Consider the following 19,191-nt stretch of genomic DNA (forward strand, 5'->3'; position numbering starts at 1 on the left):
CCTTAAAACTAATTTAAAAATCAAATCCATACAATGCTTTGCAAGAAGAAAAGTCATTCACTGTACACTATAAGCACTGGATTGCAGATGGATACACAAACAAGGAGTAGAATACTGCAGCTACAGCTGATGTACTGCTTCACAATTTCACAATATGCTGTGTGTGTCTTCACACATCACTGTTCACCTTAAAACTTCTAAATATTGATTACATCAAATACTGTTCTGAATACTGCTGAGTAACAAAATGTATATATTACCACTGCAATAAAGCAACTTAACAATTTCATTCAATATTTGTCTTCATATAGTAGCCACTGCAACTAATCAGTGTCCTGCTAGGAGGGTTGCATGACAAAACTATGCTCTTGGATACTGCAAGAATAGTTAAGTGTTTTCTCAAATGTGAGAGTGTTGCTAAATGGCTTATAAAAACGCCGACAGTGAAAACTGTTCTTTTTAGATGTGCGAAGCCAGTTATCATAACTAGATTTCACTTCTAATAGTAATGGATATTAGAAGATGTTTAAAATGTAGTGCAACTAAGTACAACAGGTTTTAAAATTCAAACATGTTAACAAAAGCAAGTTGTCAGGCATCGTGGCATGCATCTACTGACCCCTACAAAATGTTTTCAACTTTGAGAAATCAGTGAGGCATAGCTGTCCTTAACTCTATTATCAGTGTAAACAGCACATTATGTAACAAGTTGTGGTCCGTCCAAAGGCAGTATATGCCATTGCCTTCCTTTAACCTCTGAACTGACTTACCCAGCCAGGTATAAGGGGCCTACAGTTTAATATTGACTCAAACATAGCACAACTCACCCCCCCCCCCCTTCCTTTTCAAAAATGTAAATGATAGTGACTAGAGATGAAAGAGGAACTAAATAACACAGCACCCCCCCCCCCTTCCCACACGTTTGGGATTTATTCTCTAAGCCAATGGAAAGCATAAACTGAAAAAACAAATTAAAAGTAAGTATGTAAAATATTTTAGTTCCATTGTATTCTTACATAAACTCTAGTAAAAATCACGGCATGCCCCAAGAAAGTTACTCATATTACAATAGGTTGAAATTATTTCAATCTAGTAATTAGTGGTACCTGCTAATTAGATAAGAACCACTACAAATCTAAAACAGAGTACACAAATCTAAGGACAAAAGCATGGGCTCCACATATTTATCAAAGCAGAAATGCCATTAAGCGTGATACTAATTTCCAGTTAATAGCAAGGGAAATAAGATACTGATATTTAACAATGACTGACGGGCAGAACAGGAGCACAGGCATGACTAGATGTTCCAGCCAATTACTTGGGTGATTTTAATTTTATGTTTAACACTGGTTAGCATTTCTTTTGTACATAAAATGTTTTCAGAGTTGATACCTTCAATAAATTACTGTAAAAATTCTGGAACCCATAAAGATACCATTCTGTGTCTCCATGTCTTGTCTCAATATTTAATTAAATAAGTCTCAAACCAAAAGATATCAAATAATATGAAGTTGATTAAGTTTGTAGAGTTTTTGATTTACCTGCTGGTATTCTGACTGCTACAGATTTATTTACCAATTGTCTTTCTTTATTTGTAGTTAATTGTTGCTGTTTGAGTTTACTTGTCATTTTGTCATTTGCAGATAGTGAGTGCAGCTGTGGATGTTAGAAAATGGAATGCTGAGTGGAGGAATCAGAACATTTCCAACATACTCCTCAATAGAGGGTGACAGCAGTGGAGGTAGACAGAAACAGTTGTGCCATGTATAGGTATAATGCCATTGGATAGAGCATGGCAAGGAAATGATTTTCTGATTGTAAGGGGGATTGTTTTGATATTAGTGACTTTCCATGAGCAGGAGAATCTTCGGGATTTTATGAAATGTTTAAATGCATTAATCCACAATGATTCATGTCAGTGTACTTGAGAACTGGCAAATGTGATGTACTGTGATCATTCCACCACCATGAGAAATTTTCATGCAATTGGGAGGTTTATAATTCAGGTGTTTGCGTACCACTGCTAAAAAAAATTAATAATAATAATAATAATAATAATAATAATAATAATAATCAGCAGGTGGTCATACATGCATCTCTGTCTGCTTGTCATCAATTGGTTCATGAACAACACTGACCATTCCTATCCTGTATCATTACTGGTGACAAGAAATGGTGTCTTTCTGCTGACATAAGGTAAAGAAAGGAATAGTTGAGCCCAAATAAAGCAGCAACTCCCCATACAAAGACCTGCATACATCCACAGAATACAATGTTATGCATCTGGAGGAACAGTGACTGAGTGGTGTACTACAAGTTGCTTCCCAGAGGTGTAACCACCTGACCTTTATTGTAAACAACTAAGATATTCTGTAGACCCAATCCAGGAACAACAAACAAGAAGACTGCATGAAGTGATGCTACTCCATGATAACACCCACCCACATTCTGGTGGACTGACAAAAGACACTGTACAGGAGCTGGGTTGAGACATCCCTCTGCACCCACCATTTACACTTTTTCTGCTCTCTGTCGAACAACCTTCAATATATTTCCTTTCTGGATGAAAACACACTATAAACATGGTGTGATGAGTTCTTTGCCTCAAAACCATGTGATTTCTACAGTCTCAGAATCGAAAAGCTATCTAGTGTTAGCAGACTGTAGTAAAGAATACATTATTGATTACTAAAAGTCTGTTGTGTTTATTAAACTTACGGAAAACTGTTACAAATTTATGTACCAACCCAATAAGTATGGCAACTTCAGACTTTCATATTTTGACAACAAAAGGCTGAAGAGGAAAAGCTTCAAATTTAGTGTCACTGTTCCTCAAATGCTAGTGATATTAGTTTCTAATAGGCCTTCATGGCATTGTGAAAGATGATATAGTACTTAAATACAGCTCTCATTTCAGGTTTCCATTAATAATTACATATGTACAGAGTACTCTTCCCCACGAGGTACTGTCAATTCAAACAGTCAAAGCCATCTCTTAGTTGCACACCATTAAAAGATAACATGACAGTCTAAAACAAATAGAGAATTTAACAATCACATACCTTTCATTTGCATTATTTTGTTGTTGTTGTTGTTGTTGTTGTTGTTGTGGAGGGGATGGTAGGGGTGGTGATGGTAAATGCTGCTGCTGCTGCTGCTGCAGGCCCTGCTGTTCACACTCTGGCTGTAATGAAGTGAGTGACCCTGCAGTGAGTGTGTCAGTGTCATTTCCCGACAGAGAAGCCGCAGACTCGCGAGCAGCATGATCAGTTGCATCATCGCACACGGACTCCGTGTCACCCAAATCTGACTCCATAGCACCAGATTCTGCATCGGCTCGACCGCATGTATATGCTGTCAGCCAGAGAAAAGAGTTAATGCACAAAGTATGACAAAACTGCATGTATAATCCATAAAAGTACTGTAAAAACAGTGATTATGTAAAATTCTGCAATGATGATCCTTGACTGTCACCTATCACTTGAACTATTTACAGCAGAAATTACTATATAAAAGATTTTGTGGCTGGTTTAACTGACTGCATCATCATCACTACCACACCATAAGCATTTAGCACATAAACATATATGGGCATTCTGGTTAAATTCTAAATGAGTATCCTACTGCAATTTAATATAGTTTTAATGTAATGTAATGTCATATGATGATACAAACTAATGCAATCCAAGCTCTGCTTGAAGTAATAAGTACTATGTATCATCACTGAAATGAATCTGTTTCAAGAGAACAGGTAAGCACCCATTCCCAATGACTCTTCATGCATTTACCAGTAAGCACCTAAGGATTCCAATTTATTTACATTCTTTATTCTTCAATGATCTTGGATGTTTTAGGAAACCGTAGAAAGTTTACAGCCAATGACATAATTAAATCCCATAGCATACACTGAAGTTAATACTCACAGATCAGGGTTCATTGGTTCCAAGTCCTGGTAACCATGTCCCCAATGAAGTTTTAAGACTTGTATCAGTGAAGTGCAGTCATTTACTAAAAGAACCAGTCTGCACCCTTGAATTGAACAAAACTCTCCGAGTCACACAAAATGCTGAAGGCTTATTGCATCATAAAGCACACTTACTTATTTTCAACCTGAGTTGTCAGAGAGATACAACTGCCTCATGTTCACATAATTTTGGAGGAATACTGACAAATCATGTCATCACTCTATGCACTTAATTATTACCATGTGTGTACCAAGTCACAGACTCGTGAGCAGCCATACTGTCTACCAATTCTTGTTCACAGGTATGAATGACCACATTGTTCTGTACCTTTAGACATAGTAAAAAGATTTATTTTTATTTTTATTTAATTGTCCTTTACTTATGTCTTACCTTCCTTTTTTAATTTATTTGCTGCATTTTTGCTGGTGAACTACAAATTCAGGAAATGAGGAGAAATGTGTATAATGATTAGGATTTGGTGAATATTTAACTGTTATGACAGCTTAATAAGGCAAAAATAATGACATCAATATCTTTTGGCATACAATAAGTGACTATTGCATCTGATTCACAACCGCTGCTGTTTTACATCCACTGGAAGCACTGAAATGAAACAGCAATGACACTTGAGACTGTTCAGTGGAATTTGATTGTAAATAAAAAAAGTGTGCTGTGCATGACCTATGGAAGCCAATGAGTTGGCAGACTACTAAACACATTTTTGTGTGCTAAAATAAATAGTCAATTTTGTGTGTTTTGCTCTCACTTATCATGGACTATTAATAAAGATGTGTTGTAGGACAGGAAAAGGAAGAGAAAGAAACGTAGCAGGTGAATATGGATTGGGGCTAAGAAATGAAAGAGGAAGCCGCCTGGTAGAATTTTGCACAGAGCATAACTTAATCATAGCTAACACTTGGTGCAAGAATCATGAAAGAAGGTTGGATACATGGAAGAACCATGGAGATACTAAAAGGTTTCATATAGATTATACAATGGTAAGACAGAGATTTAGGAATCAGATTTTAAATTGCAAGACATTTCCAGGGAGAGATGTGGACTCTGACCACAATCTATTGGTTATGAACTGTAGATTAAAACTGAAGAACTGCAAAAAGGTGGGAATTTAAGGAGATGGGACCTGGATAAACTGAAAGAACCAGAGGTTGTACAGAGTTTCAGGGAGACCATAAGGGAACAATTGACAGGAATGGGGGAAAGAAATACAGTAGAAGAAGAATGGGTAGCTTTGAGGAATGAAGTAGTGAAGGCAGCAGAGGATCAAGTAGGTAAAAAGACGAGGGCTAGTAGAAATCCTTGGGTAACAGAAGAGATGCTGAATTTAATTGATGAAAGGAGAAAATACAAAAATGCAGTAAGTGAAGCAGGCAAAAAGGAATACAAATGTCTCAAAAATGAGATCGACAGGAAGTGCAAAATGGCTAAGCAGGGGCAGTTATAAGAGTCTAGGGGTATGAAAGGGAAGCAGTGGTTGGGAAGGGAGTGAGACAGGGTTGTAGCCTATCCCCAATGTTATTCAATCTGTATATTGAGCAAGCAGTGAAGGAAACAAAAGAAAAGTTCGGAGTAGGTATTAAAATCCATGGAGAAGAAATAAAAACTTTGAGGTTCGCCGATGACATTGTAATTCTGTCAGAGACAGCAAAGGACTTGGAAGAGCAGTTGAACGGAATGGACAGTGTCTAGAAAGGAGGGTATAAGTTGAACACCAACAAAAGCAGAACGAGGATAATGGAATGTAGTCGAAATAAGTCAGGTGATGCTGAGGGAATTAGATTAGGAAATGAGAGTGTAGACTGGCAATGGAAAGGAAAGCGTTTATGAAGAAGAAAAATTTGTTAACATAGAGTATAGATTTAAATGTCAGGAAGTCATTTCTGAAAGTATTTGTATGGAGTGTAGCCATGTATGGAAGTGAAACGGGGATGATAAATAGTTTAGACAAGAAGAGAATAGAAGCTTTCGAAATGTGGTGCTACAGAAGAATGCTGAAGATTAGATGGGTAGATCGTATAACTCATGAGGAGGTATTGAAGAGAATTGGGGAGAAGAGGAGCTTGTGGCACAACTTGACTAGAAGAAGGGATCGGTTGGTAGGACATGTTCTGAGACATCGAGGGATCATCAATTTAGTATTGGAGGGCAGCATGGAGGGTAAAAATTGAAGAGGGAGACCAAGAGATGAATACACTAAGCAGATTCAGAAGGATGTAGGCTGCAGTAGGTACTGGGAGATGAAGAAGCTTGCACAGGATAGAGTAGCATGGAGAGCTGCATCAAACCAGTCTCAGGACTGAAGACCGCAATAACAACAACTTTGTCATAGACAATTGCATCCTCTGTGAACAGCCTTAACAGCTTCTGACACTGCCTTCTAGCTCATTTATATACATTGTAAACAGTAATGGTCCTATCACACTTCCATGAGATACTCTGGAAATTACCTTTACATCAATCAATTTTGTTCTGTGAAGAGCGGCGAGTTATATCTGTAAGGATGATTTGAATCCACTAGTAAATCGGGTCTGATACTAAGTAAGCTCATATTTTATTCACTAAAGGCAGTGTGACAGTGTCAGATGCTTTCTTGGAGTCATGGAAGATGGCGTCAACCTGAGTGCCATTGTCCACAGCACTATGGATCTCATGGAGAAACAAAGTGAGCCGAGTTTCGCAAGATCTCTGTCTGCGAATCTGTGTTGATTTCTGATACGAGCCACACTGGTGCACTCCTGTTATTGTGAGAAGCTTCACTGACTATACACTATTAATGTCCCAGACAGCAAAAGCAAAGAATATCATCACTGATCTGCTGAGAAGTGTTTAAGGTATGGGGTGTACTTCACCAAATCCTGGAGTTGTGGGCAAATGCATTAGACCAGGCTGTTCCAACACTGCCTCATAGCACACTGCTACTGTGGGCACCCCTCAGCTTATCTGTGGACTACTCTCCAGGTAAATCTATTGAACACATTCTGCAAATGCATTAGTCACTTGATCACCCCAGCCAGTGGGTTCTCTGCCAGGGCAGTATGATGGTGTAGGCTATAGCCTGGCTGAATGCTTGCCTATGCCCCAGCCATTTATCCACATATGCCTGTAGGTACATGGCTGCCTGCAGGTAGGTACACAATCTGGAATAGCCTACAACAGGCTCCACCACTGCAGCAGAGACTTGCAGCCTGCATTCTTGAGCAATGTGGTGGACAAATGTCATATGTGATGGTTTGTGACACCATTGGATGCAACGTGCATCTACATTTGCCTACGATGCCAATGTCAAGAGTAACAAAATCACTCATATTATCAAGAAACTCATCTGAGGTATAAAGTTCATTTCAGCCATATTTATCATTACTGACTGGTTATTCACAAGAAAATATTTGTCCTCATTTTTCTCTCTGACTGGAACTATTCTCGACAGTTTAATGTGTCCCTATAGCCAGTGTGAACACTAAAAAGCACTCTCTCTCAATTTTGTGAGAAGACATATTTTCTTAACTACATATTTATCAATCTCACCCTCTTTATGATATATGAAAAAAGTTACATTAGTTGTGCAAGCTTGAAATTTTTATGCTGTTCTATTGCTTTCTCCTGTTCTACTTTTTTTTTCTTTCTTTCTTTCTTTTGGTAAGACCTTGTCTTGTTGAGTGTAGCTCTGAGAAATACACAAGCCATATATTAGAATATATTCTGAGGTGGTTTACAGTTAAAATGTTCAAAGATGAAAGAATGGTATTTCAGTTCTGACTGACTATGACTGCTGATGTGTCAACTAATACAACATTCATGTTCTTAAAACAACTTTTTTCTTCAAACTATTGCAAACTCCTTCACAAGCACAAACATATTTACCCATTTATACGACCGTGTGTGTGTGTGTGTGTGTGTGTGTGTGTGTGTGTGTGTGTGTGTGTGTGTACATATATATTAGGCTCACCTTTGAGGCAACGCATCATGAACCCAAATGGCAGCAGCGGATCAAAAAGGCAGAGAAGGCGCGATGGAGATGGCACAAAAGATAACAGTACAGGTACGTAAGCCAGGAAGAGACCTGACGGTGGAGGAATACCAAGTTCCAAGCATTTCAGAGTCACACCAAGGCACAAGTTTCCTCCTGCAGAATCACCTGGGTCACAGAACACAAATTTTGCATCAAAAGTAGTGCATACAACTAACTTATAAAATTGTGAGATTAAGTTAATGTTTTTTCAGTTACTTTCTTCAGTATAAGACAATGAACAGTTACCACAGACACTGTGCCTAAATGAGTTGGTATCTTGCCTAAACTCTAAGCAAAGAAGTTAAATCTTTCATCATCATGAAATTCATTTTTAGAGTGTTGAGTTCGAAATTTAAAAGTATGAACTTTTATAGTCAAATTAGATATAATAACACAGCAGACTGAAATCAACTTTGAAGTATCATCATCTTTAAAATGATGCTGAGAGATGAAACATGTAACAAACGTGATAGGCTGTAATTTTCATTTACTTACAAATATTTCAATTTCTCAGATCACAGCCACCACCGTGTCTAATACATATAATGTGAATAATTTAGGAGCAAAGGAGACTACTTACCGAATAGCAGAATCTTTGAGTCATCAGGAGACACATGCAAATGAGAAAGAAGACCTGTTAGCTTTCAGAAGCAATCCTTCCTTGAGCTAGTATAAAAACGCCTGCACAAACTTTTGTGCATGTCCTCTAGTTCGAAAATGGATAGATTCCAAAAGCTAGCATGTTTTCTTTCCCTTTTGTGTGTGCCTGTTGACAAATCTATGTTCCTCCTAACTGGGGAGTGGTCTCTTCTACTTCTAAATTATTTACACTCCAGAACTTTCCTAATGTTGTTGTTGTTGTTGTTGTCTTCAGTCCTGAGACTAGTTTGATGCAGCTCTCCATGCTAATCTATCTTGTGCAAGCTTCTTCATCTCCCAGTACCTACTGCAACCTACATCCTTCTGAATCTGCTTAGTGTATTCATCTCTTGGTCTCCCTCTACGATTTTTACCCTCCACGCTGCCCTCCAATGCTAAATTTGTGATCCCTTGATGCCTCAGGACATGTCCTACCAACCGGTCCCTTCTTCTGGTCAAGTTGTGCCACAAACTTCTCTTCTCCCCAATCCTATTCAATACCTCCTCATTAGTTACGTGATCTACCCACCTAATCTTCAACATTCTTCTATAGCACCACATTTCGAAAGCTTCTATTCTCTTCTTGTCCAAACTATTTATTGTCCATGTTTCACTTTCATACATGGCCACACTCCACACAAATACTTTCAGAAACGACTTCCTGACACTTAAATCTATACTCTATGTTAACAAATTTCTCTTCTTCAGAAACGCTTTCCCTGCCATTGACAGTCTACCTTTTATATCCTCTCTACTTTGACCATCATCAGTTATTTTGCTCCCCAAATAGCAAAACTCCTTTACTACTTTAAGTGTCTCATTTCCTAATCTAATTCCCTCAGCATCACCTGACTTAATTCGACTGCATTCTATTATCCTTGTTTTGCTTTTGTTGATGTTCGTCTTATATCCTCCTTTCAAGACACCATCCATTCCGTTCAACTGCTCTTCCAAGTCCTTTGCTGTCTCTGACAGAATTACAATGTCATCGGCGAACCTCAAAGTTTTTATTTCTTCTCCATGGATTTTAATACCTACTCCAAATTTTCCTTTTGTTTCCATTACTGCTTGCTCAATATACAGAGTGAATAACATCGGGGAGAGGCTACAACCCCGTCTCACTCCCTTCCCAACCACTGCTTGCCATTCATGCCCCTCGACTCTTGTAACTGCCATCTGGTTTCTGTACAAATTATAAATAGCCTTTTGCTCCCTGTATTTTACCCCTGCCACCTTTAGAATTTGAAAGAGAGTATTCCAGTCAACATTGTCAAAAGCTTTCTCTAAGTCTACAAATGCTAGAAATGTAGGTTTGCCTTTCCTTAATCTTTCTTCCAAGATAAGTCGTAAGGTCAGTATTGCCTCACGTGTTCCAACATTTCTACGGAATCCAAACTGATCTTCCCCAGGGTCGGCTTCTACCAGTTTTTCCATTCGTCTGTAAATAATTCGTGTTAGTATTTTGCAGCTGTGACTTATTAAACAGATAGTTCGGTAATTTTCACATCTGTCAACACCTGCTTTCTTTGGGATTGGAATTATTATATTCTTCTTGAAGTCTGAGGGTATTTTGCCTGTCTCGTACATCTTGCTCACCAGATGGTAGAGTTTTGTCATGACTGGCTCTCCCAAGGCCATCAGTAGTTCTAATGGAATGTTGTCTACTCCTGGGGACTTGTTTCGACTCAGGTCTTTCCGTGCTCTGTCAAACTCTTCACGCAGTATTGTATCTCCCATTTCATCTTCATCTACATCCTCTTCCATTTCCAGAATATTGTCCTCAAGTACATCGCCCTTGTATAGACCCTCTATATACTCCTTCCACCTTTCTGCTTTCCCTTCTTTGCTTAGAACTGGGTTTCCATCTGAGCTCTTGATATTCATACAAGTCGTTCTCTTTTCTCCAAAGGTCTCTTTAATTTTCCTGTAGGCAGTATCTATCTTACCCCTAGTGATGTAAGCTTCTACATCCTTACATTTGTCCTCTAGCCATGCCTGCTTAGCCATTTTGCACTTCCTGTCGCTCTCATTTTTGAGACATTTGTATTCCTTTTTGTGTGCTTCATTTACTGCATTTTCCTAATATATACATACAATGTGAACATTCTTTTGAAATGTACAATGTAACATGCTGAACATATGTAATAACCAGTGTAGCTGAATTAATTTACATGACATTTAAATTTAGCTTACCTATGGAGTGATGACTCTCTCATTCTGTTGGAACTTAGAATCTATTCCTCACTGTTTTCATACATTTGCCTAGTTACGTATGTTGTTATTTATCCTCCACCTGTATTACATTCTCTGTGATGAATGTTCACGTTGTATTTGTTTTACTGCATACAGCATTAATAAGATATTTATTATACTGAAATATGGCTCAATGCCCAGCAATAATGGAAGGTAATACAGTTTATTATATTATGTTCAGTTTTCATCGTTCAACACGGCACTCTGTTTATTGCATATTATTTCATTTCCTTGTTTCCTGTCATCCTTGTGTTCTAGTTTATTACCCCTCCTCCACATGCAGGTTGATTTCTTTTGCTCCTCTTTTACTGCTTCTACCTGATTTAAGCATATGAACCTCTACCTATTGCCACCAAAACCAAGCACCACTCTCCTTGCGTTTGTGAGTAATGATCCAATTTCAAAACTCCAATTTATTCATAAAAGCAAACTAATACCAAGGGTTGAATTGAAAAATACACACAAAATCTATAACCTATAAGTTTTAGCTGTGCTATTGCAAATGCAGTGTGTGTACACCAACAGCAGCATGAAAAACATCTAGAGGATAGCAAAATTCATCATAAACTTTACACACTGCATCTGCTTTTACACACATTACGATGGCTGTTATTCTGTTCTCCACTTTTTCCCCTCATGTATCCCGGAAGAAAAAAATTACAAGGGGGTCATGTTTGGCAATCCTGGAGGCCAAGAACACAGGACAGTGTCTCAGGGTCCCATGCGCCCTATCCAGTGTTGAGACACTGTGTCACTGAGAAACTGATGTAGGGCGTCATGTCAGTGTGCTGGAACTCCAACATGCTGGAAAATGGAAGTCATTGGAGTTGTTTTGAAATTTTGAAAAAAGCCAATTCTGTGGCATTTGAAGATATCTCATTCCAGTCACTGCATTTTCCTCAGAAAAGAAGGGCCCGTACACTTTTTCACAAGAAGTGGCATAAACATCCTGTCTTTTCAATTTGGCAATACCAATGATGAATGTTTTTGTGTGCAGGCAGATCAATGTCAAAAGCACACTAGATCAAAATAACTGACTCTCTCCTTGCAAACTGCAGCACACAAAACACCACCTGCTGAGCAGATGCTATCTTACTTCTTAATGACTGCAAACTGAGAAGATGCACTCACTGACATTTAATGGCATTTTCTGAAACTCTAGGCCATGCCCGTTAACACAACACACATTTTCTTGCCAACACGTCCCACATTTCTAATTATTACTGTCCAAGATCAGGGAGGGTTTTTTTCCCCCAGTACTACTGCTACATAATTTAATAAACCAGTTTCACAACTTGTGCCTGAAAAAGACACTATATGATATAAGTTGTCATTTTGCTCTTTGTAATACTGAATTACACATCCGAATACAGGTTCCATTTTCTCAATGATAAAAAAAAGTTGATCTCTCTGCTCTTACTGATTTAAAACAATTATAATAAACTAAAATGTATGTATCACCTGCCATGATGATTTGTGCATCATCTGCTGCCCCTAGCATGCGGGCATGCGTCCGGGCCCAGCAGTATGCATACAATGCTTCTTCTAAGGCACGAGGAAATGGTGCATCAGGTGCAAGGGAATAGTCAACAGAAAGAAATGGCACATCCAATCGTGCAACCCACTCCCTCAAGTAACTTGCATGGGAGCGGGAACTCTGAGCCACAAACCCCCCGCCATGTAAATGCACAACCAGTTGTGAGCTGGGCTGGCTACCAGTTGCACCACTTCCAACCTGCAACAAAAGAGATTGTACTTCATGTGTAGAAATTCTCCACAACATATTGTCGAATACTACATCACCACTTTAAATAAAAATCAAAGGCTTGCTAGAGGTCTAATGAAAACATTGCGAGGTGCCACGCTCAACATACAATGACATTTTTTAGTAGTATTTTCACGCTTTCTTCTAATTTACATTTTACACCAGTCCCCATATTGATGACAGCATGGCCATTTATCTGCAAGTGTAGAATAGAAAATAAACAACACAAGAAATGTAAACGTAGGCTCCCGTGGCTGTTGTCAAAGTCAATAAAATTCTTCTGGGTTTATGACCGCATTGTCAACTATAAAATTCCGTCATTTTGGTGACTATTGCAAGACATCTTCCTCAGGGTGTATTGCTAATACACCCTGAGGAAGGCGCCTTACAATAGTCGCCAAAATGTCGGTACTTTATAGTTGACAATGCGGTCACAAACCCAGAAGAATTTTACTGACCAACACAAAAAATGTCTGCCTACTGTTTGTTGAAACAGGAACATAATACTAATGATAGGCACACAATATATTGTAAATGTCCAATTTCTCTTTCTCAACCCATACCCACCCCTCTCCCACACACTCACTGACCACCCACACAACACTGACAGATTGTAGCATAGAGAGAGAGATCCAGCCTGGATGTTTTGCGATTTCAGCAAGCAAGAAAGCAAGATTTGTAGGAGCAGGTTATTCCCTAAACAGGAAATATTGCTTAAAAAAAAAAAAAAAAAAAAAAAAAAAAAAAAAAAAAAAAAAAAAAAAATAATGCTGAAAATTATTTTCCTCATATTATTTTCTTTTATAAACAGATACTGAACTAAAAATAAAACAGTTTTAATGATTAGCCACTGACACCCCCTCACTTAGTAACTATCAGATAGCAGTTCAACTTTTCCCTCTTTATGGTGTCAATTTTCCAGTGACTTCTTTCCTCACTTATTCTTTTCAAGAATTCTTTAGATTTAATTTTATATGTCCAATCAATTTTTGATATTCTCCCACAGAAACAAATCCACAAATATATAATTTTTCTTTTCAAGTTTCATTACAATCCATTTTTCATGTTCATATGGTGCTGCACTATTAACATGTACTTTCAAAAATTATCATCGCACACTCTTTTACGCCAGAAAATTTCTTTTGTACAAGACTGCTTGCTCTGCCTGAGCTAGTGTCACTTACAGTAAGTAGCTTGTGTTATTTTGTTCCACAGTTGAAAATCTTCCTTTAAACTTCTACCTGTTTTATAGTTCTGACTTCTAGAAATTTATTATTCTGCACCATCTATTTCCACGACTAAGTATACTGCTATCTTCACTCCCAGAAACACCACAATCTCTTCAAATTTCTGAGAATACCACAGTGGATTCTGGTGAGGACTTTCAAGACACTGCAAACAGCAATGAGCATAGGACGCTCACACCGGCTGAACTGAATGATACAGTCAATAACTTTATCTTCCTACAGTTTTATCACAACAGCTAAGTTAATGGAAAAGGAAGTTTTGCCCCATAGATCCTCTTCTTGTGGTGCAAAAGGGAGAAATCAGATTCCATCCCACATTTTTCTACAGAACAGAATCTAGTTTACTGCAACAACATTCCTGAATTTCTGGATAAAAGTGTATGTGACCCCATCACCCTTATGGCTGCCTGAAACAGTAACCAAAACCTGAATAGTTTATCACATCACGATGTTGCCAAACACCTAGAAGAATTTTACTGAAATGGACTGACCATAAAATCTTACACCCTCATATAACTTAGCTTTTGTTCTTTCAGTACTAAAACCCAGTGATCCCAGATGGATCATATGTTGTAATTTGAAAATTATCTCTGTTCCTCTTGGACAACAGGGATATTGCATGAAATATCCTAACTTTCTATGTGAAGTCCACAATGGAGCAACAAGAATATGGAAGGGAGAGATTGCTACTGACCACACAGAGGCATTGCAGACAGGCACAATGAAAAAGAGTGCAAGAAATGTCCAGCTTTCAGACTACATGCTCCATCAGAAGTAGAAAAAAACACACACATGGCTACTGCCTTCTCCAGGTGCCAAGGCCCAACTGCAACTGCATCTGAGGTGAACAGCAATCTGGCCAGGAAATGTAGTCTGCACCAAAAATGTTCAAATGTGTGTGAAATCTTATGGGACTTAACTGCTAAGGTCATCAGGCCCTAAGCTTACACACTACTTAACCTAAATTATCCTAAGGACAAACACACACACCCATGCCCGAGGGCATGACTCGAACCTCTGCCGGGACCAGCCGCACGGTCCATGACTGCAGTGCCTTAGACCGCTCAGCTAATCCCATGTGGCGTAGTCTGCACCCTATTGTTCCTGGTTACTGTGCCACTAGAGACAGAATCTCTGCTCTTTTGCACCAACAGCATCAGCCTATTATCAATAACTTACCTACCTACAAAAAACACACCAACCATTTGTTACAGCTCTCCACAGTCCCTGTTTCTTTACCACCAAGCATCCTGCTTATCACTGTCAATACCAACTCCCAACACACCAACATCCCCAATGACCTTGGCCTTGCAGTTATTGAACATTATCTTTCCCAACATCCAACGGATTCTAAACCTACAACCTTCTTCCTGGTCACCACAACCAACTATATGTTCACACACAACTACTTCTTTTTTCAAAGAATCACCTACAGACAAATCCATAATATAGCAATAAGGACCCACATGGCACCATCCTATACTACCCATTAACAAGTCATCTAGAGGAATCCTTCCTAACCACCCAGAATTCCAAACCTATCATATGGTTCAGGTTCACTGATGATGTCATAATGATCTGGACTGAGAGTGATGACACTCTATCCACATTCCCACAGAACCTCTGTAGCTTCTCCCCATTTGCTTCACCTGGTCTTCCTCAGCCCAACAAGCCACCTTCCTCAAAATCAACCTGCACATTATGGATGGCTACATCAGTATTTCCAGCCACATCAAACCCACCAACCACCAACAATACCTCCACTTCAACAGCTGCCACTCGTTCCACATGAAGTCCCTTCTATACAGCCTAACCACACATGGTCAACGTACTTGTAATGAGAAGCAGTCTCTTTCCCAAGTGTTTCACTGTGGCCTTTACAAACCAAAATTACCCATCCAACCTTGTCCAGAACTAATCTCCCATGACTTGTGTCACTTACCGTTCCCAAATAGCCACTGTCTGGCCTCTTGTGACTCAGTACCACCCAGGACTGCAGCAACTATCATTTTGTCCATCAGGATTTCAACTATGTCTGATTAGGTCCTGAAATGACGAATATACAACCCAGCACTCTCACAGTGGTCATCTACACAATATCCTTGTCCATCCCTACTCAACAACTCCTCCCAATCCATTGTCTCATGGCTCAAATTCCTCCAATAGACTGCAAGACCTGTCCCATACATCCTCCCATAACCATCTACTCCAGTTATGTCACAAGTATCTCCTACCACATCATAGGGACAGACACCTGTGAAAGCAGTCATACGACCTACAAAAACTTATTCACAACTTCTGTGCCACATTCTATGAGCTCATGACTACTTACAACCTGGCTGGCTGGCTGTACAAATGGCCACCACCAAACAGTGGCCATGAGCCACTGAACTACCATGAGCCACTGAACTACGCAGCTGCTCAACATGCCACACAACATGATGTGCTTCACTTCAACATCTGCTTCACAGCCTGTGTCATCTGACTTGCACAACTGTAAATCTCCATGCAACATACCATGCCCCCCACCCCCACCACCCCCATTTGTCTCAACATTCATTAGCACCTATCTTCTACTCTCAGTCCCCTTCCCTGCCTCCACTCCAGCCCTAAACACTCATGTATCCCACGACCACACCTGCATAGTCATTTCCCCTCCTCTCAGTTTCTCCTGTTCCCTTTGTGTTCTTCCCCCCCCCCCCCCCCACCACCACCACCACCACCACCACCACCACCACCACCACCACCACCACCCAGTATAGCCTTTCGATGTGGTGTCTAGAAGCACTATCCTGTCTCCACCATGTCCATGCACACTCTCACAGGCAGCACTAGCTTCTCCCCCTCCCTTCTCTCTCTCTCTCTCTCTCTCTCTCTCTCTCTCTCTCTCTCTCTCTCTCTCCCCCTCCAATGATGTTTATTCCGTATCTCATCTACCTCGGGTAGGTGGCTGCTGATCTCAGATGAAGTTGTAGATGTAGTTAGGCCTTAGCATTCAGAGACGACAGTGGCCATGTTTGTGTCAGTTGTTTCTTCTTCTTTGATGGACATAGTACAAAAGCTGAATATTTCTATCATTCTTTTTCATTGTGTCAATCTGCAACTCAATGCCTCCCGTACATTGTGACTAGCAGTCTATCCTTTTTCCATATTATCTTTGTTCCATCCTCAACTTCCCAATTTGCTTGTTTAGCTTTTATTCTCACAAACCTAAAATATAGTGAGCCCAGATGGATAATATGTTACGATTTGATCATTATTTTCATTCTTCTCAAGTTTTCCTGTCTCTACTTCACATTAAGCTGGTATCAATCTTGTAGTCTGGGAAACATTTGCTAGAAAAAAAGAGAATGTGATAACTGTATTTGGGAAGAATTTCCAGCACTATCAGAAATAAAAATGATTGATGCAAACATTCTGACACTTTTGAGCTGAAGTATTTCCAATAAAAGTGAAAACAGTTAAGAGCCACAGAATGCCAAAAATGGAGTTGTAAATAAATTTGTTGAAAACTGTAAGGGCCACAATACTCCGAGAGGATAAAGGGAAATGCTTTAACCAAATTTTTAAAAAAATAGGTTCTTAAAAGAGCCAGAACATTTAGAAACTGACATTCCAACTACTCTCTCAGAAACCTTGAAGATGTCAGTGAGGAACAGGGGAAAAGGATGCATCAGGATGCCGAGGGAACATAATGATGATCAGATGAGATTCCAGCACGACAGAGTACAGAGTACAAGGAGACTAACAAATGAGAAAAAATGCATATCTTGAAAACTGTAGAATTAACATTGGGATTTATATGGCCAAGCAAGAAGAATACACAGTTTTAGTACATCATGCACTACTGATAGCACAGGCTATGTCAAGCAACACTATCTCCTGACATACATTTGCAAACAACAACAATTTGACCAGCCCTATCACTGCTGTAATCTGGCCTTGCAGACATCTAACATCAGCCACACAAGTATCATGCACTTCGTCTTTCACAATCATCCTCAGAGAGACGTTCACAAGGTACACAAATGCAAGTCTATGGTGTTATGAAGTGCAACTGCTGCTTGGTCTGTAACTAGATGATCCACGGAACTAGGAAGTTCGCCGAGCTGATCATGTAATGTGGCAATGATGGTGCCTATCTGCAAATGATACCCTTTTTGGTGTCAGGTGACATGTCTACAGAAAACTGAATAAGCAAAACTGCAAGGTTTTAGGAACAGAACACCCACATGCCATGGCTGACAATAGGGGTGACAGCTTAAAGGTGACAGGATGGTACTACCTTCTACAGACTGGCATCAATGGACCGTTGTTATTTTATGAATTCACAGCAACTAGGAGATGCTGGAAAACTATGTTGTTCCACAACTGTCATACAGGTATCATTTTTTCCAATACAATGGTGAATGGCACCCCTTCCCCTACATCATCACATAATCCTTTCTCAATGTGATACAACTGTATTCAGCTCATGTGGCTCACACTGCAAATCTACACCAATCATCCAGAACATTATGACTACCTACCTAATAGCTGGTATGTCCACCTTTGGCACAGATAGAAGTGCAGACGCATCATGGGATGGAAGTAATAAGGCCTCAGTAGGTCGTTTGAGGGCGTTGGCACCACATCTGCACACACGTCACCTAATTCCCATAAATTCCAGGGAGGGGAGGGATGAGCTCTGACACCACATTCAATCGCATACCAGATGTGTTTGGTTAGGCTCACACATTGAGTGTTTGGGGACCAGCACATCAGTTGGAACTCACCACTGCGCTCCTCCAACCACTCCGTCACATTTATGGCCTTGTGACATGGCAGATTATCTTGCTGGAAAATGCCACTGCCATTGGGTAACATGATCGTTAAGAAGTAGTGTATGCGTCCTGCAATCAGTATATGATACTACTTGGCAAAGATCCACTGGATCCATGGATGCCCACGAGAATGTTCCCTAGAGCATAATGAAGCCACTGCCAACTTGTCTCCATCCCACAGTACATGTTAAGGAGCAGATCTCCCGAAACACAATGGATTCGCAACCCTCCCATCGACACAATGGAGAAGGTTTGGCTCTCTTCAGACCATGCAATGCTCTGCCACTGCATCAACGTCCAGTGCCAATGGTCACATTCCAATTTCAGTCACAGTTGTTGATGCCATGGAGTGTTCAGCGCACTCTGCATTAATACACACACTCGTACTCTACCCAACATTAAAGTCTGATGTTAGCTCTACCACAGTTCGCCGCCTGGCCTATTTTACCAGTCTGCCCAGCCTATGATGTCC

At 39.8% G+C, this 19,191-nt stretch overlaps 1 protein-coding gene across 2 annotated transcripts in view; it reads right to left on the minus strand.

Moving 5' to 3' along the window:
• Positions 1–19,191, minus strand: part of LOC126236952 (hormone-sensitive lipase) — a 114,268-nt gene that overhangs the window by 34,713 nt on the left and 60,364 nt on the right. For both annotated transcript variants that reach the window (XM_049946649.1, XM_049946647.1), the window contains exons 6-8: positions 12,346–12,619; positions 7,930–8,118; positions 3,063–3,354 (exon numbers count right to left, since the gene is read on the minus strand). In XM_049946649.1, coding sequence (XP_049802606.1) covers positions 3,063–3,354; positions 7,930–8,118; positions 12,346–12,619 — 755 coding nt within the window. The remainder of the gene's footprint in view (positions 1–3,062; positions 3,355–7,929; positions 8,119–12,345; positions 12,620–19,191) is intronic.

This window comes from Schistocerca nitens, chromosome 2, assembly GCF_023898315.1.
Source record: "Schistocerca nitens isolate TAMUIC-IGC-003100 chromosome 2, iqSchNite1.1, whole genome shotgun sequence".
Taxonomy (NCBI): Eukaryota; Metazoa; Arthropoda; class Insecta; order Orthoptera; family Acrididae; genus Schistocerca; species Schistocerca nitens.